This window comes from Lepisma saccharinum, chromosome 8, assembly GCF_977018435.1.
Source record: "Lepisma saccharinum chromosome 8, izLepSacc3.1, whole genome shotgun sequence".
Taxonomy (NCBI): Eukaryota; Metazoa; Arthropoda; class Insecta; order Zygentoma; family Lepismatidae; genus Lepisma; species Lepisma saccharinum.
In genome coordinates, this window is record NC_139236.1 from 64572302 (window position 1) to 64593162 (window position 20861).

General features: G+C 38.1%; 1 protein-coding gene across 3 annotated transcripts in view; it reads left to right on the top strand.

The window, feature by feature from the left end:
• LOC145991068 (protein Skeletor, isoforms B/C) overlaps positions 1-20861 on the top strand; it is a 306612-nt gene that overhangs the window by 264963 nt on the left and 20788 nt on the right. For 2 of the 3 annotated variants that reach the window (XM_083126786.1, XM_083126788.1), the window contains 4 exons: positions 4650-4830; positions 7772-7792; positions 12753-12925; positions 15494-15590. In XM_083126786.1, the coding sequence (XP_082982912.1) occupies positions 4650-4830; positions 7772-7792; positions 12753-12925; positions 15494-15590 (472 nt within the window). The remainder of the gene's footprint in view (positions 1-4649; positions 4831-7771; positions 7793-12752; positions 12926-15493; positions 15591-20861) is intronic. The other variant, XM_083126787.1, reaches the window with a different exon arrangement.

A 20861-nucleotide genomic window follows, 5' to 3' on the forward strand; every position in this document is an offset into this window, starting at 1 on the left:
AGAAATCAATTATAACCAGATTTGTTTTGTGGCTTAGTTGTAGAGCAATGACATGGTATGCCGGAGACTCAGTTTTGGGGTCCAAGAGCCTCAAGCTTTCGCCAACATTTCTAATGTTACAAAGTGACATGTGTGAAAAAGTAAAGTATTGTGTACAGTAAAGTGTTTTCCGACGAAAAGATTATATAAATCATCCACAACTTGTTCCTTTCGAGTTGCCCTGTGCCGAGTATACTTCACATTCACCTCGCCTCCTAATTGTACCGTTGTGAATATAAATGGTATTTCGAAGGAATCATATCTGTACGATAACCTTGCCTTGACCTCATGACTTTCCCAACAATGCCCATTGTTCAGGCTCTATTGATCTTCTCAGCCACCGTGGTAGCACACACTGACAAGGTAATTGCTTCTGCAGCGCTGTCTGAAATGCGTGATGGAACATGGCGACGGCACTCTATTCACATGACAAGAGCAACTTGTGCTCTCTCGCTGTGAACTTTGCAACTGATCGCTAGTGCCACAGACGGTTGAGTATCAGATCGGAAAGCCATGTATTTAACGATGCAAGAAGATGGCGGCGGTACGTATTTTGAATCATAAACAGGAAAAAAACCTCGAATTTCATGAAACTTAAACACCGTATTTACTGCTGAACTAGGTACTAAATAAAAGCTCATCTATTGGGCGCTGACAATACCTCTCTGTCCCATCCCAAGATCCTTAAGAGGGGCTGATATATATTTATAAATTATCGCAGGGACATCGTTACCTATATGGACAAGGGTTATATAAATTTATAAGGAGTGGTTCTATAATCGTTATGGGAGCACTGCCCTCCCGACAGGGACGGCGCCAGGGGTGGGCACGGGTGGGCAAGCGCCCACCCAAAAATTCCTGTGCCCACCCGATTGCCCACCCAATCAAATTCAATAAGTACATATACTTGGAGATATATGAATAATTCTATAAATAAGTGTATTCTGGTGTTCGTAACATGTATATTTTACTTGTGAATATTATCTATGCTAGAAATAGTCAGATTATCAACCCATAAAAAGCCAATTTTGTCATTAGAAAGTGAAAGTAAATACTAGAGCTATTGAAACAAAAACTGTGATCAAATGAATACTTTCATGATTAAAAGCAGTTAGTAGGCTTAGGAGGCTCAAAATTATGCAGGCTATGATCAAGATTAGATCAGAATTTAGGTTGAACTTGAGGACTGCAGCTCCGGGCCTCGCCTCTACATACGTATATAAATCCCTGCCTGGGTATGGTTAAAATAATCTCTAAATAAACAAATAAAATCATCATCTTAGCGTTACTTCCTCCGGCAACACAATACATTATTTTGACTTTTTAATTATTATTATTAGAATAATTTAATAAAGAAGACTTAGATGGACAGGCCATGTGACACGAATGGAAGAGGAAAAAATAGTTTACAGGATGCTTGTTGGGAAACCTTAATGTAAGAGACCTGTAGGAAGGCCAAGACGAGGATGGAGCGATGACATTGAGATGGACCTAAAAGAAATCGGCAAGGATCGAAAAGATTGGATTGATCTTGCCCCGAATAGGGACAGATGGAAGGCTTCTGTTGCTGAAGCCATAAACCTTCGGGTTTAAGTATGCTAGAGAGTATAATATAGTTTTAATTAGCTCGGTATTAAAATTCCAGAAGTGTCCCTTTTTTATTTCATTACAATTTTTATATACTTGTTATCTTCAAATATCAATATGGTATGCGAAATATCAACTTTATATTTATTCTACTAATAAGAAGGAATCACAATAATCACTACAATACTGCAGTGAATAAATTTTAATAAACCAGTTATGTATGGAAAAAGCTACAGAATTGTTCATTTGCTAACGAGTGGCTTATCCTATTTAGAAATCCTCGTCCCACACACATATTTTGCCATATGAATCAGCCGAAAATGTCAACAGAATCTGTAGATGCAGCTGAAGTAAATAAAAAAGTGTTACGTCACGAAGTATCCAGAAGACGATTTTCTTAGTTTGTTTTTAAATCCACTTTTATGCTCAGATAGGCTAATCGGGACTAAACCTACAGTTTAACGTGGAACCAATGTGCATTGTGCTTCCACCAGAGGAGGGGGGAGTCGAACACAGGACCTCTTCATTATAATGCGACAGCGTTATGCCTTTGGGGAAAAATATACAGAAAGAACTCGTACCAAACGTGGCAGTTTATCACCACAGAAGATGCGTCCATTTTAGGAGGGTGGTTGCCTGAGACAAATATTTGAGACTTTCGGAAAACAACATCATGGTTCACGGAATTAGCTGCCTTGATCCACTAATGAAACGCTGTGCAATTGAATCTACCATCTCAACTTTCTAAGAGGTATGAACTAATGAAACTCCATTTTTGGAAGAGTAAGTTGTGGTTGATTTGTTATATTTAAAGTCATTTTTCTGCTAATTTTGATAATGACGACGATAAGGTTCAATGGTAATTAGATTTAAAGTTACGAAGGGGCGAAAACAAACACAAGCTGACACTCAAAATACAAACCCACATAAATTATTACTTTGACAGTGGTTCCAAGCGCCAGGGACTCGTTGCCTGAAAGAATAAAGTTTCCAGGGTGTGCTGCATAGGATGGACTTTGACATTCTAGTGTGTTCGAAATGGTCACGCCATGCAACCCAAATCATTATGAAAAATAGATGAATTATTACTGGCACGGTGATCAACTTCGATGAATTTCATGTGTTCTAAATCATTTTGTTACTTCAAAAAATATGTTCATGTAACCAACCATACGTGTATTGCTTCTCCCGCATTAGTAACATGACAGTTCAGAAAATGAATAGCAACTTAGCTAATAATCTCTTCAATTCTGAACAGATTTTTCGATCTTACATGTTTGTGAGTGATATTCTGTCAAAATAGCCTTTCATTAGCCTAGGAATACTTCATGGACAATGAACAAAGAATTTGATTTCCGTGTGTGTTTTAAATCATTCCTAATAAGACGTTCATTTTAATCCAATCATTCAGTGGCGGCGATTAGGAGGAGCGGGAAGTGGGGATGCAGTTCCCCGCCACATTTTGCCACTTTTTGCCCCCGCACTATGGCCTCTTTATGCTACCAAGAAAACGTATATTGTCCTTGTCCCTCAAATGTTGGCACCCAATCGCTGCTACTACAAACATTCAGATAGATTTCTCAGTTGTACAAACCTTGTAACTAAGGAAAGTGACCCCCAAGGAGTAAGAAAACTCTTTCAGTTAAAAACTCATAGGATGAAAATACTATGCTCAGGAACATGCATTTCAATTACGAGAAACTTTACGATTGTCTACCATCGCACTTTCTATCATTGTCGCCGAATACATAAAATCAAGTATATGTCTTGTATTTGCAACACAAGCTTAAACCTAATTCACATTTATTTCACTGTATTAACATGCATGAAAGAATGTGATTAGAATGTATGGCTGGGGTCATGGACGTCCGCAGGATTTTTTCCAGGGAGGGGCAAGGAAGGTATTTTTTCCAGGGGGGGGCAAACGAAGACAAATTTTCCCCAAAAATAGTGTTGTTCCCTAAAAAACATTGCTTAAATTTAAATTTATGATTTCATGCAATAATTAACACATATTATTGTGGTTAAAATGAAATTATATGTGTGAAATACATATTTTTTGGTTAACCTTCATTTTCCAGGGGGGGGCACGGCCCCCTCGCCCCCCCTTCCGGACGCCCATGGCTGGGGTATGGCTGCGCATGGGTAAACTCTTCCTTGTAATAATTGTGTCCATCAGAGACAAAGCGAAAGGAAATGGAACAACATGCGAGAATAGATTAGAAATAATAAACAGGAAAACAAGAAAAGGAAAGGGAAAAGAAGTAAGAGGAAAATCGGGAGTGTAAGAGAGAGGGGGATACATACGTCTTACATACACATATATACTACATATGGTCTTACATTTATACTGCCCACCCTAATCCATCAATAAAGAGCTTCTGCCCACCCGATCGAAAATTTCTGCCGCCGCCCCTGCCTCCCGAAGACTCCCCCAAAAGTCTCAGTAGCTTACAGGACTGGGCCTACAGGTTAAAGTATGACCTCAATCATTGTGCAATGTGTGATCGAAACCGAGACATCTTGATTGATACTATTGGCGTATCCAAGGGGGCAAGGGAGCGCCGTGGAAAAATTTCATTTAGTTCTTTGTGCTTTTTAGAGTAGAAAGTAAAATAAATATTATTCCCTTTACAAATAATTCAAAATAAAGCATTTCCACAATTTCCGAATTATATATTTTTTCCCTCCCTGGTAAACTGTTTGCCCGCTCTGGGAAAAGGTTTTGATTTTCTCCTCCTCATCCCTCGTAAAATGTCTGGGTACGCCCATGATTGAGGCTACAACGTTACCACTACGCCATCGGAGAGGCCTGGAAAATGGAGGAGTAGATTGTAACACGTATTGTAGTAAACTTGCTTTCATATAATAATGTTTTATTTTTTGTTTTTACTATTGAAATGAAAATTGGATGTGCGAGAGGGGGAAGGGGTGCTGATCTAAAACAAAGGAGTGTGCAAGCACCCCGTCGCACCTTTTGTGCTCGTTAGAACAGCAAAGGGTAATAATTTTCTCCCTTTCAGCTTGGACCCATTACGCGGTTACCAAGGAGAAGATATAGAAATCCAGTTGCCAATGAATCTCACAGTGTATGACATAGACTGGTTAGCTGTGTGGTGCGTCCAATACAGGCATAATTTCGGCCACGTGATGATTCCAAAAGATCTAGATGTTCCTCCAGCGTTAGGACAAACGAAAATCACGGTAAGTCTGAAACTAGTCGTTAATATTTTTTGTTTTGTGCGATTTGAGTGCTTTGTGGTTTTAATTATTAGAATTTGCTTGCTAGCAGTTTAGGGGATTAAGGTATGAATTGAAAACCGGTTGAAAGCCTTACTGTGTCCAGACCTTTCAACAGTTACTTTCCAACCTTTGTGTGTGCCCGTTTCTCAACAGTTGGGAAGCAGCAATTTCCTCGTTTCGTGGATCAATCTTTTCTGCTCTGTTGAAAAGTTGTTGAGGCGAAGAGGGACAATTGCGCACCAGTTGTGCATTTATTTCAATATCGTCGGATTGGGCACTGCTATTTAAGAAAGTGATTAGTATGCAAGAGAGTATGAATTTCTCTCTATGTTGCAAGTTAAGTTGATTAGTAAGCTAGACACGATGTTTGAAAAATATGATTAATAAGTATTTTCAGAATTACATGTATTACTTTTGAGAAATGAACTTCAACTTCAAGTTACGGCTAATCAAATGGGAGTTTCGACTTTTCCTACTACTATGACATAGTTCAACGTGTCCTTTTTCCGTCCATGTACTTTTCTACGTCATTCTCCCGAGAGAATGAATAAAATAATGGTCCCATAAGCATAATGCATTTCTTCTTGCCTCCTACGGCCATCCTGGCAGTATTGCCAAACCTGATGTGCATAAAAAAAAACAATTTCACCATTAATAGAGCTAAAGATGACTTTCAAGGAGCTAGATTAACGATGGTTGCATAAAGTGCCTCCTAGGGTAATTTTAGGTGTCAGAGGGGTGGGAGCGCTGCTATTATCGTTAGCTATAAAGTGATGGCAATTTATTCTTAATTTTCACAGCCTAGATTTGGCGGCATCACCCACCTCAATAATCCACTGGTGCTCATATGAAATCAAAAATAAAGGATTCCCGGATAACAATATTGTCATCTTTACCTTATGCACGGCGCAATATATAAAAATTGCTGGGGAGGTGAGAGGGTGTGGGTGACGCAGCCTATATATAAATATTACGTCACGTGCAAAACGTACACTTATGGCAAAGTTGGTCTTTTTGGACTGGAGCCAGTGGTGGCATCATAGTGGGGCAGGGGGCGGGTGCCATAGTTCACAACCAAAGAAAGAGCCAGATGTGGCTCCAAAAGAGCGAAGTTGGCAACAGTGCTCGGCAGCTGCCGCAGCGAGAAAGACCTAGGGGATATTGCCCCTCTCTCCCTTAAACCAGTGAAGCGTCCAAGCTCTCATATATGAATATGACCAATAGGCAGGCGCGGATCCACGGGGAGGGCGATAGGGGCGATAGCCCCTCCCAACTGCCACGTTTTTGGATATATTATTATGCTTAAGATTTTTGAAGACTCAAAGTTATATCTTTTATTACCAAGTTTGAATTTGGATCCGAACCACTGTGTAATATGCCTGAAAAGGGAATCGAACCCGTGACCCCTTGAGAGAGTAGGTTTTGGTCTCTGTTTATTTATTTTACTCCTCATCTTATCGTTCAGTTTACCGTAACAATGGGAGGAATTATCATAACAACATACAATAATAACCATTCCAGTCCTGAATCCCTATTTTTACAAAACAATACGCTAATCTCTAGAACATGGAAGTCAGATCGGTTCCTGTTTACAGTACTATATATTGTTTATATAAAAGAGTTTAAGTGTATGCGAGATGATGTACCCGACTGAAATTCGCCCCTCCCAACTGTATCCGCCACTGCCAATAGATGGAAGTCGAGCTCTTCATTTTATGCAGTATTCAGCGTCAACCATGAATTTCGAACTCCTATAATTAAGTGTCACTGGATGTAATCATTATATACAATTACTAAGATCGCAAGTAAATTAGTATGGGATTTCACACTTGTCATAATGAGTGAGAGAATCCTTGTGATGGTAGCAATATTAGCAAATCGTTATATATAATATAAACAAACTTCAAGTGCATTTCCTTTTGTTAGAACTTAATAAGTCACTGATGACGCTCTAGGTTGGTATAGTTAGGCCAGGTTAGCCTACACCGAATACATTTACTTTAACAATAATACTTAATAGTGTTTCCATCATAACAAACCAAGCAACCAATGAATATGGGAAGTGAGAGTTTTGATATACTTGTAATCCAAAACCTCTGTTAGCATTGCACTACAACAAAGTGAATTACAATATTGCATTTTCCTATTTCGCGAAGTTCTGTTTTGCAGGTAACCTTTACAATTTTCCTTTTCAGTGCAGTAAATCAACGTAAGCCCAAATATTGGATGTCAGTACTGTCACTTCATATCAACAGTGAAAAGATAATACCAGGCAAATTGCCAATCTCCATTTTCATATTTTTTTTTTTGTATACATATACTAGTGTTTATTTTAACTCTTGAATCTCCTGAAATAAAGAATATGGTGATGGTTAATTTGCCTGCACATCTATTTCTAGAAAGTAATAACATTTGATAGTCTATCACCATTACTGTGTTAACTTGTGCCACAAAAGTGATGATCCATTCTACAGGCATTGAATGAAAAATAGAACTTACCAAAAGGACACTACAAATTCACCGTATTTCTCTTGCACAGCTTCCCATTGAACAGAACTTTCTTTACGCTACAGTAGCAACACTGGAGAAAAAGCGGGTGCTTGCTGCTGGCAAGGGATACAATTGTGATACAATTGGTCCACGACCGCAGTGGCAATAGAAACCAAACAACTTTTTTTCTTCTGGTGATAAATACTTTATTTAAATTCAATCGCTTGCATTATAATTCTTGCTATTCCTTCCCAACACAAGGCCCCCGCGTTCATTAAGTGACATAACATTGCGGTCGTGGACCATTTGCAACAACCATTAGCTTTGACTAAGTATTTTAATTAATTATCAGATACTGTATTTATAATATATATTCTATTTTTATTCTTTCCTTTTATCTTCATCACGGTAGCCATATTGGTGGTATGACCCAGTAAGTATATAAAACCAAATTTGAGTAATATCCTGTTTCGCTTTGTTACAAGTTACCATTGCATGTAAATGTGCTGGTTGATAAATTTTTCAACATATTAGTATTTGTGCATAAATCTGCACAAAATGTCATGCATGCAGGTCTAGGCAATATGTCTGTTCAAATGCACCACGAACGTACAAGTGTCAATAACACTAATATAATTTGTTACAATGTTGCTCGTAACTATTTGAAATAGTTTTGGCCATACACTGTTGAAGGAACTTCATTTATCTTTAATTTATGCTACAATGTTAAAAAGATGATATAATTTTTCAATTTCTATATTGGCTCTTTCTACCAGATGACTAGATAGCCATCTATATATGAATACGTGGACATGCTGCTACCTTCCCACGCAATCATAGACCAAATTGTTGAAAATGTTATCCACACACGTGCACACATGCTTACATAGATTTCTACTACGCATCCAATGTTAGCATAGATGTACACTCATAGATGTTAGTATGTATGTACAGTACCTGCTAAAAATAGTGATGAAAGAAAGGGGAAATCCGGATTCCATAGTTTCTGCCATATTGCCCTAAATGCTGGTTGTTCCAAAACTATCTGAGGATTGCCCGGCCCCCACTACTATATATTTCCAATGTTTTCTGTTAGTTACATTCAGAGGTTTGTGGATCACCCATTGGGAAGCAATGACCTATCCAATGCAGTGGACCCCAAGCCCCCATTATTCGCTAACATTCATATTACTACGTAAGACAGGATCCTGTTTCGTATCTATGAATGAAACCCTGTGTATGAAGTATTCTAATATTTGAGATATTGTGATTAAAAAAATTGGCTGTGGCCTTTCTCTTGTTAGGTAGAAACACTACGCAAAATATATACCTAAAATGAGAGATTGATTAACTTAGTCACAGCATTCCAGAAAGGATGGCAATAAATAGTATTCTTTTAAAATTTACACCCAGTGTACTCAAGTTCAATTTTTCTTTACTGTGAATTCGGGATATGCAACAACACCATCTTGGCGTTACTGCCGGCTAACAACTGTTATTTCCGCTTTGGTATTAGATGTCAGTGAAATAGATACATTTTGTGAACCTGTTATTTGGCTTTGGAGAAATCTCTGACATCACAAAATCGAAATTTAGGTGACATTTGAGTTTATTTGCCCACCGACGTTGAAGGCATTTTGCTTTTGAAGAAGCGGTAATCGCAGTAAAAAGAATTTCTATATAACATATAATAATACCAATTTAGATCGTCAGTAAATGTGTTGCATGCGAGATTTTTTTCTACAATCGGATCAGAATGAAAGTCTTCGAATTGGGAGGTAACAAGTATAAATTCCACCTTCGCTAAGAGTTCTGTCATTCCGAAATAAAAAGCCGGTTTCAACTCGATTAGTTCTCTCTCTACGTTTTTTCTTCTTCTTCATATTCTTGAGCATCGCAGCAAGTTTGAAAAGCGCGCGTCTGAAAAGTTCTCTCCCAAAAGGCTAACACATCGAAGAGGGTCCAGTCCGCTAGAGGTTGTAGCAAAACGGTATGTGAAAAGGAACTAATTGGTTTCTCAATCTCCATCTTGATGAAACGTTAGAGCCTCCCCGTCAAAGACTATTGTCAGTTATATTCATTAGGGTGAATCAGTAGAGCTGCCATCTATTGGTAGCTGCCGTAATAAGTAGTTTGCTCTCAAACAGTATATACAGCAATATTTTTTCTATTCTGTATTGAATTTAAATTCATTCGCTAGATACGCCAGTATAGAAACTGTGTTAGACATAGTGATTGTGAACCAGTTGATTTGTTTAAATGCGATAGGAAGCGGTTTACACTCGCATGCGACTAGTTGATGCAATTTGCCTTCGTGTAAAGTTGCTCTTGAAGATATTTATTCGTTCTCGTCCTCCTAGACAGTATTAAGAAAATCACGGGGCACATAGTTCAGATTGTAAAGTCCACACTTCTGTTCATATTTTTTTTTTCTGGAAGAGAGGGTCACTGTGCACCTTATTAAAATCGAGGAGTAATCCTGTCATCTTGAAAATTCTGGTAGGTTACGTTACAAAGTTGTGCGCAAACTACTTACATCATCTGTAGTAGTACTTAACACTTTTCACAGGTCAATCTAGAAAGTACCATATCAGACTAATTAGTTGACTCGTGTATATGAACGTTCGAGATCGTCAAGTGCTCTAAAATTTTTCCCCTCAGTGGCTTTTCCAGCGTTGCTAGGTGTTTGCGGGAACGTCTGGAAAAATATCATTACACAGAAAGCACCAAAGATCCTTCACCTTACGCAGCGTACTGAGAAAACAGACATCACGTAACGTCTAGGCTCGCTCTTAGTCTTTTATTGGTTGCAGACTTTCTTCCAGGGAACGACAGGTCAAGGGCGCCTCATTATCATGTTTGTCTCGTGGATTCTGAAAGGGCTTCCTGAATTTGTAGAATGATTTTATTGTGCTGTGGAAAGAAAACAGTCTTCACTTTGAAAAGGTTTCCTTGCTGGCACGAAGGAAATCCAAGAAATGTTGACTCTTGCTACTCGCAATTATTATCGCAAGTGTCCGCTGTCAGGTGGAAGGTGAAGAAAACAACTTACTCGTATCTACGTTACGATCCCCTTTGGCTTCTTTCTTTTTTAAGGGGTTGAATAAAACTGGAGAACTGGAAGTACTTCCTTGACATTATGGTTCTTTCCATATTTCACTTTGACTACTTAGTTCGTCCTTTGGCAGTTACGTCAAGTAGAATGGTGAACGTGTGATCTAGTTCTCTCAAAAGAAGCTTTTCGTGAACTTACGTTTTCCCATAAAGAAGTTAGCTTTGTGGTTGCTCTTTCTGTTCGAATGGATAGATGTTAATAGGTCTTCTTGCGTTTTATCAACGTGCATACACAAGTAGATGAACAGGTGTGAAATAAGAGGTTGAATGAAAAGTCATATGTAAACGAGAGAGTATGTGTGAAGGAAAACATATTGGATAATCGCAGACCATTGCACTATCCTCATCCTTGGTCTCAGGAATTTCATCTTCACTGTTGGAAATTTTTCAGCACTTCATTTTCCTTTATAAAAATTTCCGCATGCTTCTCACCATACCTCCTAATTTTTTTTTCTGGAAACTGAAGGGAAATAAAGATCCAGAAGAAATAGTTTCAGGACTCTGTACACATAATATTCCGGTGTGGCTCCGAAAACTCTGACGTATGTGGAATCCAAACGAAATATCGAGTTGTCAAGCACATTGAGCTTAAATGAGACAAACAATGAAATCCCTCAAAGGATATGGCCAAAATCATAATTATACCAAGTACAAAATGTCTATACTCTGTCCCAGGCACCTGTGGAGCAACACCACGCGTAACGGTAGAGAAAGGAAGAAAGAGAGTGAAGCAAAGCAGGGCGCACTGTTGCAAACGGCTGGTAGCCGAAGCCGCGTTGCCCTCTACCAGTAATATATTTCCGTATTGTGTGTTCATTGGTTGATACCTCTAGAGTCAGTACTTGCGCAGAACTTGCTTTCGTTCGCTTGCTCCACAGACTCCTGGTACAGGGTATAGTTAAGACAGTAAATACTGAGGATCACAAATGGGTACACAGCATTTGGGCGTCATTGGAAATTACTAGATAAATGTGCACAAGCATGTTTGTTTTCATTTTGCAGTGTTCAAAAATGTTCTTCCTTTTAAGTTGTACATTTCTACCTTTTTTTAATGAAGGAAGAAACTCTTATCTAGAAGAATTTTTGTTCTAACATTGCGTTTTATTATCATTATTCAAGAATTTGAGCGTGAGAGGTGCGATTCATAGAGGTGGGCATGTCTGATACTTTTGTGTGTAAAAAATCGTCTTTGTCAGATAAAGTGGCTATAACGGCAAAATATTGCTGAGATAAGTTGTCGTCTTGTCTTCCACATACTGTGAAAGTATGTCTGCGTTGCACGGCGAGACTCTGTGTATGTATGTGTATGTGTATAGGTCACTGTGCGAATTAAGCTCTTTCCTTTGGAGGGGATGGCCACTCAGTGGTTTATTTGTGGTTTCATTTTGTGAGGTAGTTTCTTTTTTTTTAAGGGCTATGCATCTTTGTATATATGTTACCAATCAGTACACTAAATTATTGCATTATTCTAAGTAACTTAGACCTTTAGTTCTAACCTAGATCATTAAATTTTACACATCATTTAGAAACACTATATTTACATTCTAAGAAACCAAAACTCGTACGAAAGAAGAGCTACCGAATTAATAACACCAAAAACTTGATCAAATTTCTATTTCCAAGTTTAAACTTAACGTTCATCTAACCAACCTACAAGTTTCTTGTGAACACTTTAATAGTTGCAAAATATGACACCACGCCATGAAAACTTAGCTAAGTTGAGAAAAGTCTGCTGTTGTCTCGGCGAAGTGAGATTGGCCAGTTGCAGAATGGTGGCCTCAAGGCTGCATACTTATCGGCAGGGAAATCTTTGATGATGGACACGAATAATTTTTCAATTGTTTTTTTTTTATGTACTTAAGAAATAGTATACTATATCCCTTCAATTCCATTTTCATTGAGGGGGATAAAAACATCCCGGGCAATGAAAACAATTATTTTCTTTTGCCGGGGATAAAATGTTTCTTGGGGGAAACCCCGGTATCACCCCTGTTAATTCGCACACTGGTATAGCCGTACACGTAAACATGACTGAAATAATACCGGGTTTTGCTACGATTTTAATGTTGATTTGAAAGTATTATAGATCGTAACTAAACTTTTAAAAAATTCAAAATGTAATACCACCACAGTTCCTCAAATTTGAACACTGCTTTTGTGCATGTTTGTTTGCGTTTCCTAAATCACATGTTATGCACTGTTTAGCTTAGTGGCTTTTCTCTCAACACCGGGCTCCTTAATATATTTTTGTTTTCTTTCCTCTTTATTTCGCTGTACAGACAACGAGTACGACACCAGATCCTAAAGGAGGGATGACCAACTGCAGAGAGATGCTCCCGGGAAGGTTGCAAGTCCAGTGGGAGATGCAGGGAGATATAGTCCAGATACAGCTTTCAGGGAAAATCACGGACGACCAGTACATGGCCTTCGGGCTGAGTGGGGAACAAGGAAAGTAAGTACCTGAAATGTTTTGTCCAATTCTTGATTAGTTTCTCGCAGAAGTGGGATATGTTCTGCCTCATTTCTTTATCAGAATGTCTGTCTTCTTCTTTACCACTTAGAATCAAGGGGTCCCGGGTTCGATACCCGGTGGAGGCACATAGTGGTTCGTATCCCACTTTAAACTGTAGGTCCAGTCCCGATTAGCCTCATTGTGCATAAAGTGGACTTAAAACACCAACTCATTCAACTCTTTACCACTTAGCAAAATGTAGAGTTTGATGGTATAAGTAAGTTGCAGGAGATCCATACAGCAGTGAAGAAATGAAACAATGTTGTCTACCTTGAAGAAGGGACACCAGAGTGCTGGCTGCATCGAGGCCTTTTTGCTCGATCGTCTAATAGTTCGCACGGATGACGCTAGATGGCTTACAGAATGAACAGTTTCTTCGCTCGAGCGAATAACGCTCGAACATTCAAACGACCGGTATACGCTCGAAGCCCAGTAGTTCACGTATAACCGCAGTTTGTCTGCAGTAGTGGGCCCTCAAATATGTATTGTGAAGTGATATACGCAGTGAAATTGAAACTTAACCCTTTACTACTGGCGCTCTATTTCATAACATTAGTACTGGCGAGCGTGTTCTTTACACCCCTGGAAATGATTACTTTAATTGACTTGCATTATGTTTTTACAATATTTCATTTTAACATAACTTTCAAACAATTGCAATGAAATTTTACTAAAGTAGTTTATTAAAGTGTGTTTACAATATTTATTTTAACGTTTCGAACCAAATTTTACTAAATTATTCTCTATTTGTTCATCTTTAGAGGACATTATAAGCTTATATGATTACAGAACATAAACGAACTCATTCTTTTTTTTTCATTTTTACTGCACTATGCATGTAACAATAATTTGGGAAAGTACATTCACTGGCGTTGCTGTGATAGTTTATTTTGTTTCTGAGTCTTTAGCGTTATAGCAGTCATCACAAATCGTAATCGTGACTAAGACACATCTTTCTCAGGCAACGCTTGCAGAAACACTTTGTCGTCAAAAGGAAAATAAAAGATTAAAAAAACACAATGTGAATGATCAACAATGGGTGAAAAGCATTATAAGCTAACAGGTGTGCCAACAATGAGCTGCGATAAAATAGAAAGAACGTTAATTATATCATGTCACAAAATACTTACGTAACGTTAGTATTGGCGCGGTGTGTTAGGAACACCCAGGTCTTAAATACTGTAATTACTAAACGGTGGCGATAGTAATAAAATTGATTGTAGGTTATTTGTTAAGATAAGATTCAAATAGGAAGGTAACGAAAATTATAGTTAGTGAAATTTAATCAGCTTGGAGAGTTAGGTTTTAACATGTGGGGTGTTCACAACACCCCGCGGCACCCTAAAGGGTTTAAGTGAACATAGTCATCATCTTATGTTAAAATGTGATTTAGTCTATCTTACCAATACATAAAATATATGAAAATGAATAGATGATTATGGGCCGAAACTACCAGGACGGATTTTGACACATATATTTGTACGATTATTGTGCCACTGAAATGATATTTGATATTCTATATATTCGAGCGAATTATGCTCGAGCGTGGGAGATTGGATCGAGTATTTTCGAGCGAAAGTGGTCCAATGCAGTACTCTAAGGACACCCATTTGCTTGCTAAAAGTTCTTAAAGATTTCGATCAAGATTTTTATCCACTGAAGATCTTGCTGTTGAAATTTTTGAGTTTGCATTTCGGTCACTGTATGTGTGTTTCACTGTTTTTGTTGTGTTATCTAATCATCAAAAGCTGGCCAGTAGAGTACAGCGTTCGTATATGCATATTTTATGTCTTTCAAATGTGCTTTCAAATGTCATTTAGCTGTTTTCTCTTCCCACTTTAACAGATAGAATAATCTGAACCCGACAAAGCACCATTGAATACATGACTATACCAGCAGACATTCTACCCTTATGGGCATATCCAGCGGGGGGCAGGGGCTAATTGACCCCCTGGAAAAGAGATTGATTTAATTTTGTTATTTAGCGTCCCTTTTCTACCACTTATGGCCGATCACGACGATCAAGATGAGTGATTATATGATGAAATTGATGAAGTGACATTCACAAAGAACCTTCGTCGCCTTGTAATCAAGGGGTCTTGGGTTCGATACCCGGGGGAGGTACATAGTGGTTCGGATCCCACTTTAAACTGTAGGTTCAGTCCTGATTAGCCTTACTATGCACAAAGTGGACTTAAAACACCAACTCAATTCAAAGAACGGCCATTCCACGCCGGGATTCGAACCCGGGAACACTGGCGTTGTAGCACGCTGTGATAACCCTGTAAAACGAGTGGTGAAAGTAAATGTTATTCCCTTTTCGAAAATTCAAAATAAAGCATTGCCACAATTTCGTCGGGAAGTATTGTTTGCTCTCCTGAAGAAAAAAAGTTTTATCCCATGCCCCGGAAAAAAATTGCTTACGACCATGCCACCCTTCGCAAACTTTTCCTGTTACATATATGCCACTTTACATATCGATACTAATCATATCCTCTATTGCTCTAGGTCAACGATGATTCAAGCTGATATAGTGGTTGCTTATTACGACAAGGACGCGGATGAATACCGTGTGGATGACTACTACATAACTGCAAAAGCACAGGTAAGTGACACACTTGAAATTTGATCTATAATACTGACATTTCGCAATCCCTATTGCATTCCAACTTCAAGTTGTCCAATGTGACATTTATCATATTTTGGATAAGCACGAGTGTAAAGTGCCTGAAGCTTTGGTCTTTTATACATATATGCTTATTGACCTGGCATTCTGTAGTGATTTACGCATATTCATTATGAGGGGAAAGTTTATTACACAACAAATACGAAGTGTGTTTGATTCATTTCAAAATAATATTACGTTTCTCAACAACATCGAGGTAGTCAGGTCAGGTCTACTGCATAATTTGAAAATACTTATTTTATAATGCATAGCGAATTTGTGATCTGAAAATAACTAGGATTTCACAACACATTTTTGCCGATACAGCCCCATTTGACTAAATAATCTTGTAAAATTAACTATATTTTGGGTCCGTTGGTGTTCAGATATTTGCAAGTGATATGAATGTAATGGTTGCACGACTCATCATCGTCGGTTAGTTCAGCGACTTAATTCTTAGCCATGGGCGCTTTGTCAAGATAGGCACTCATACATACTTCAAATTCGTCAAATACGAGCATTCCAATTGGACCTAATGTAAATTAATCAGACGTCGCAAATTCGCAAATAAATTACAATTTAACTAAAAATCGTGAAGTATTCGAACCAAAACTGTCTTGATTTCAAAATGCTTATAGCGTTCCTGTCTTGTTTCGTAAAATGCTATCGATTACATGAGCTAAATATTATTTCCTCTTGATAGTGTAATTAAAGTCAGTCCCTTAACGCTAGATGTGTTTTTGAAGAAGTTTACATGTCTGGTTTGATTGATTTGCTTCATTTTACTTCGCTTCCTGTGCCACTCTTGGCTAATTTGCGAAGATGCGAATGAGTTATGATATGATGAAATTGATGAATGGACTCGCAAACATTCACTCCGCCACGGAGGGCCGCACATGTTCGGAAGAAAAGAGTCCTATAATATTATGATAAAATTGAACAGAGTATTAATTTAAAGAAAACATTAATTATAAAGTACTCGAAGTTGTAAATATTCAGTTTTTCAGAATTTGCGCGAATACAATTACAATGGCATCATTTTCGTTTCAAACGAAGATGTCTGATACTTCTAAATGCCGAAAAATGTATACGTCAAACAAACCTCTACGTTTCGATGAATAGTGCTAGAACTACTGATAAATATTCGAAATATTTCAGGGTCTCTTAGACACTCTGCTTGTTTAGGACATAACCTTCTAAGAGGGTGGTTCAAGGTTCGACTTGAAGTAGTTTTCAATTTCCGTAAATGAATGCAAAGAAAATCAGACATTAAATCCTATTAGAGTTTGTGCATGTTGTGAATTTGGATGAATCTCTTTGCGAAAACTTGATGACAAAACATTGTCTAAGACACGAAAATAAATGGTAGGAATTAACTTAAAAATCAACATTGTCTATGGTGAGGGAGAAAACTTGAGTAACGCCCCCCCCCCTCTCTCACACACACATACACATAAATCACACACCATATTAAGAAAAGTAATAAGGCTTAAGGCAACGTGTCAATCTTCAATCTCAATCTATTAATCAATCGATTGAATGAGCATCTTAACTTCAGACTGTGCTCGTATTGAGAACAATATACAGGGTTAAAGTATGATGTCTAGAAAGTGCCTATCTACAAAGCGTACAAGTCTATGAAGTCTACTCAATGAACTATCCGTCGGTGAGGTGTCCGGTTACGGAGTGTTAATGTGAATGATGTGCCTGAAATTTACTACCTTCCGGAATTGCCAAGCAATATTTTTGCTTATTAGGGCCACGGGAGGTCCTTCTGTTTACGCGATATTTGTAAGACTATTTTGGATCCATAATGTCCACGCAACTGGTTCTCATGGTTGAAGTATCAGAAAAGGCAGGAAGATACAAGCCGAAGACAATTGAAGATAAGTGTTCTCCTTAACCAAATGTTTTTTTGTATCTAATACCGAGAAAAATGCTGTACACAAGTGACACATCAATAAAAGTATAAATACAATGTATTTAGGTTTTATTATAAATTGTGGCTGTAAATAATCACGTGTCACTTTCATGATAATTGCTTGCGTCCGCATGAGAATGTGTGTATTAAATATGGTATTAAATTCGAATTTCGGACTTTGGATGATCACTTTCTCATACACATACATGGACGTACAGTGAGATCCATAAGTATTGCTCAGCAAATTGTCCATGACTATTTTCGTTGGTTTTTATCTTCATCCTACGTATTTTTATGGACTGTATTTTTACGTATTCTGGTTCAGAGATTGTAAGCAGATTGTTTTGTGTCAGATCTTGAAGCTCTCGTTGCATAAAACAAGGGGATTAAACGTGGTGATGGACAATTTGCTTGGTAATACTTATGGATCCCACTGTACAAAAATCTAAAACTCGAGTTTGCGATTTCACTTGAAATCTAGTACGATCGAAATAAGGAGTGAGACTATTTAAAGCCGAAATCCGAATTCAATCTTAAGTTAGTATTAAGATGTGAAGTAAGAATAATGAAACTTTAGGTCTTTTGTTTCTTTCTTATGTATATGCTCTTGTAAAACAATCTTATGCGATTACAGAACAATTGTGCACAAGAAACTATTTGATTTTATTCGAAATGTTAATACAACAAACTCTTACAATTAGTGATCGCAATTTGTCCATTGCTCAACTTCGTATAATTTATCATTGGCGATATTTGGTCTCATTTTGAAAAGGGAGACCTTATAATATAACTTCGTTATATTTTTCATTCCTAGTTCGGTCAGAACATCCCGTAATATAGTGTTCAATCAAGGAAACTTAATATAGTGTTCAATTGTTCGAGTGGTATGGGCCAGCTCAAGATCCTTTTTTTTAAGTTTTACAAGATGACGCGTTCTTCGTAACTCTCATATGAACGACGAAGGCACTGCAACTGCATCAGAGTTGAGAAGTAACTTGCGTTAGCCATGAACTTGAATGAGAAAATGTAACGGTACCTCTCTATCTTACGTTACTTGATCAATTCGGTACTGGAAAATTTCAGGACGAAACATGCTTTGTTGTGTTGCTTTAAACTTGTGAATGCAAAGTTAGACGGGGAGAACGTGGGTTGCAGAAAACATATGTGATACTTGTGGCACTTAAATGTCCTTATTGTATGACCGGTGACGTTAACGTGTTAGTTTGGAAGTTGCGGTAACAGTAACGTGTTACTTTCAGTAACAAAATCGGTAACTTGTTACATTTTTTGAATACGTTACCCAACTCTTGTCTGACAATATACGTTCTCAGAGTCCCTACTGCGTGCTACTGTAGAAAATGATGTTTTTTGAAGACTCGTAGCGTCGGGACGAAGCCTTAACGAGCAAAAGGTTGTTCGTTTTGATGTCCTTTACACACTGTGACATCCTGTATGTATGTATCTAGTGCGTAGTGACTTTCCGAACGGACTGTAATAATTTACTGGAAATTTCGAACACGTCCGCTTGCATGCGTTCGTGAGTAATGCGAAAATCAATTGATCTGGCGTAACTGAATCCCATGCATTGGAGCGGAGGTGGGGGGGGGGGGCTCAACATTTAACCTTTTGAAGTTCCAATAGGTGGAAGTAAATCGCCACCCACGCTTTCGGGAGCGGCAGTAACGTTCTTAAATCCTTCCCCCCTCCCCCTCGTTTTTTTTTTGTTCACGTTAACTTCCATTCGCCTGTGTAACATTCGAAAATAGCGAGATGAAAAGTTTTCGAAGGAGTACGCTGAATATGTTTGCTCAAGAAGGACGCCCACATCTCTTCTGTACTCTGACGTCACAAAGTTAGAGGCGGAGGCGGTTGATTGAGAATATCAATGTATCACAAATTCAAAAGTACTGAACTTGGGAGAGATCGATTTTTGTTTCGTAAATGTAATGGGCACCCTTCTAGCCATGTACACTCACCGGCATTAAAAATTGGACATCTAGATCCTGGAATACTCGCTTCCCTGCAAGGCGTTACGTGTATAGCCAGATACCAAGGGCCCCCGCACGATTTTTTTCTGGGGGAGGGCAGACTCATTAAAACTTTTATTATTATTGTTATTATTATTATTACTACTACTAGTAGTAGTGCTATTATTATTGCTATTATTTTTATTTTTTATTACTACTACTAGCTACTACTTATGTTTTTTTGTTAAATTACACACATTTGTAATTTCCATATTCTGTAGGCTATATCTATCTATCTATCTATCTATCTATCTATGTACAATTTGCATAACTGTATCCTTAACATATTAATTCATGTCGGACAAAAAGTTGTTTTATATAGTTATAAATAGTGTAAAATAGACTAAGTTTAAATGTAACCCAATTTCAAATAATAACAACAGTGGCGGCGATTGGGTTCTATTACTGGGGGGGCAAGGACAGTTTACTTTCCATTTGTAGATAAGGTTTAGTATAGTGCGGGGGCAAAAGTGGCAAAGGGTGGTGGGAGAAACTGCCCCCACGCCCCTCCTAATCGCCGCCAATGAATATTGTTAATAATAATAGTTGGTGTAACTTGCAGCCTGTCACAGAAAACAATATTTTTTGTTGTAATCGCTACAATTTCACCACTCGAATTACACTATTTCCAGATATCTCGGGGGGCAAGTGGCCCCTCTCCCCCCGCGGGCGCTCTTGGCAGATACCCACCTGTTTTACCACCCCCAATAAATTCAGGATACAAACATTTTACACTTCAGAAAATCTACTTTCAATATGTATGAAAATTTTGGTCTTAACTCCATGTATATTTTTCAATCGAACGTTTCGATGTTGAAAACATTTGCAATTCGACACAACTCTCATCTCGGTTGCATGCAATGTTAATTGGATATTATCCATTAGTGCTATAAGCTAAACTATTTCTAATACTACGTTTCGAGACATCATCTCTTGTCTCGTCTGCCAGGTGAACAAATTTCTCTGACGGTGGTTTTGGATCCAACTTACAACAGACCTGTGATTTTACTATTATACAAATTCGGTTGCAGAATGTAGAACAGTTGCCACTAACATTTAGACAAGACTCCTCTAGTCTCTGTATCAGCATATATTAACATTAGGCAAATTGTCCATTTACTATTTTGCTATTTTCTTATTTTCTCTTCATTCTGTGTGTTTTGAGAGAAAGGAATTGTTCTTGGGTGAAGCAGAAGTTGTCCTCATCTTATTCGTGTCTTTTGCTTCAATTCTTGGACACACAATGCGCGAAACAGAATGAAT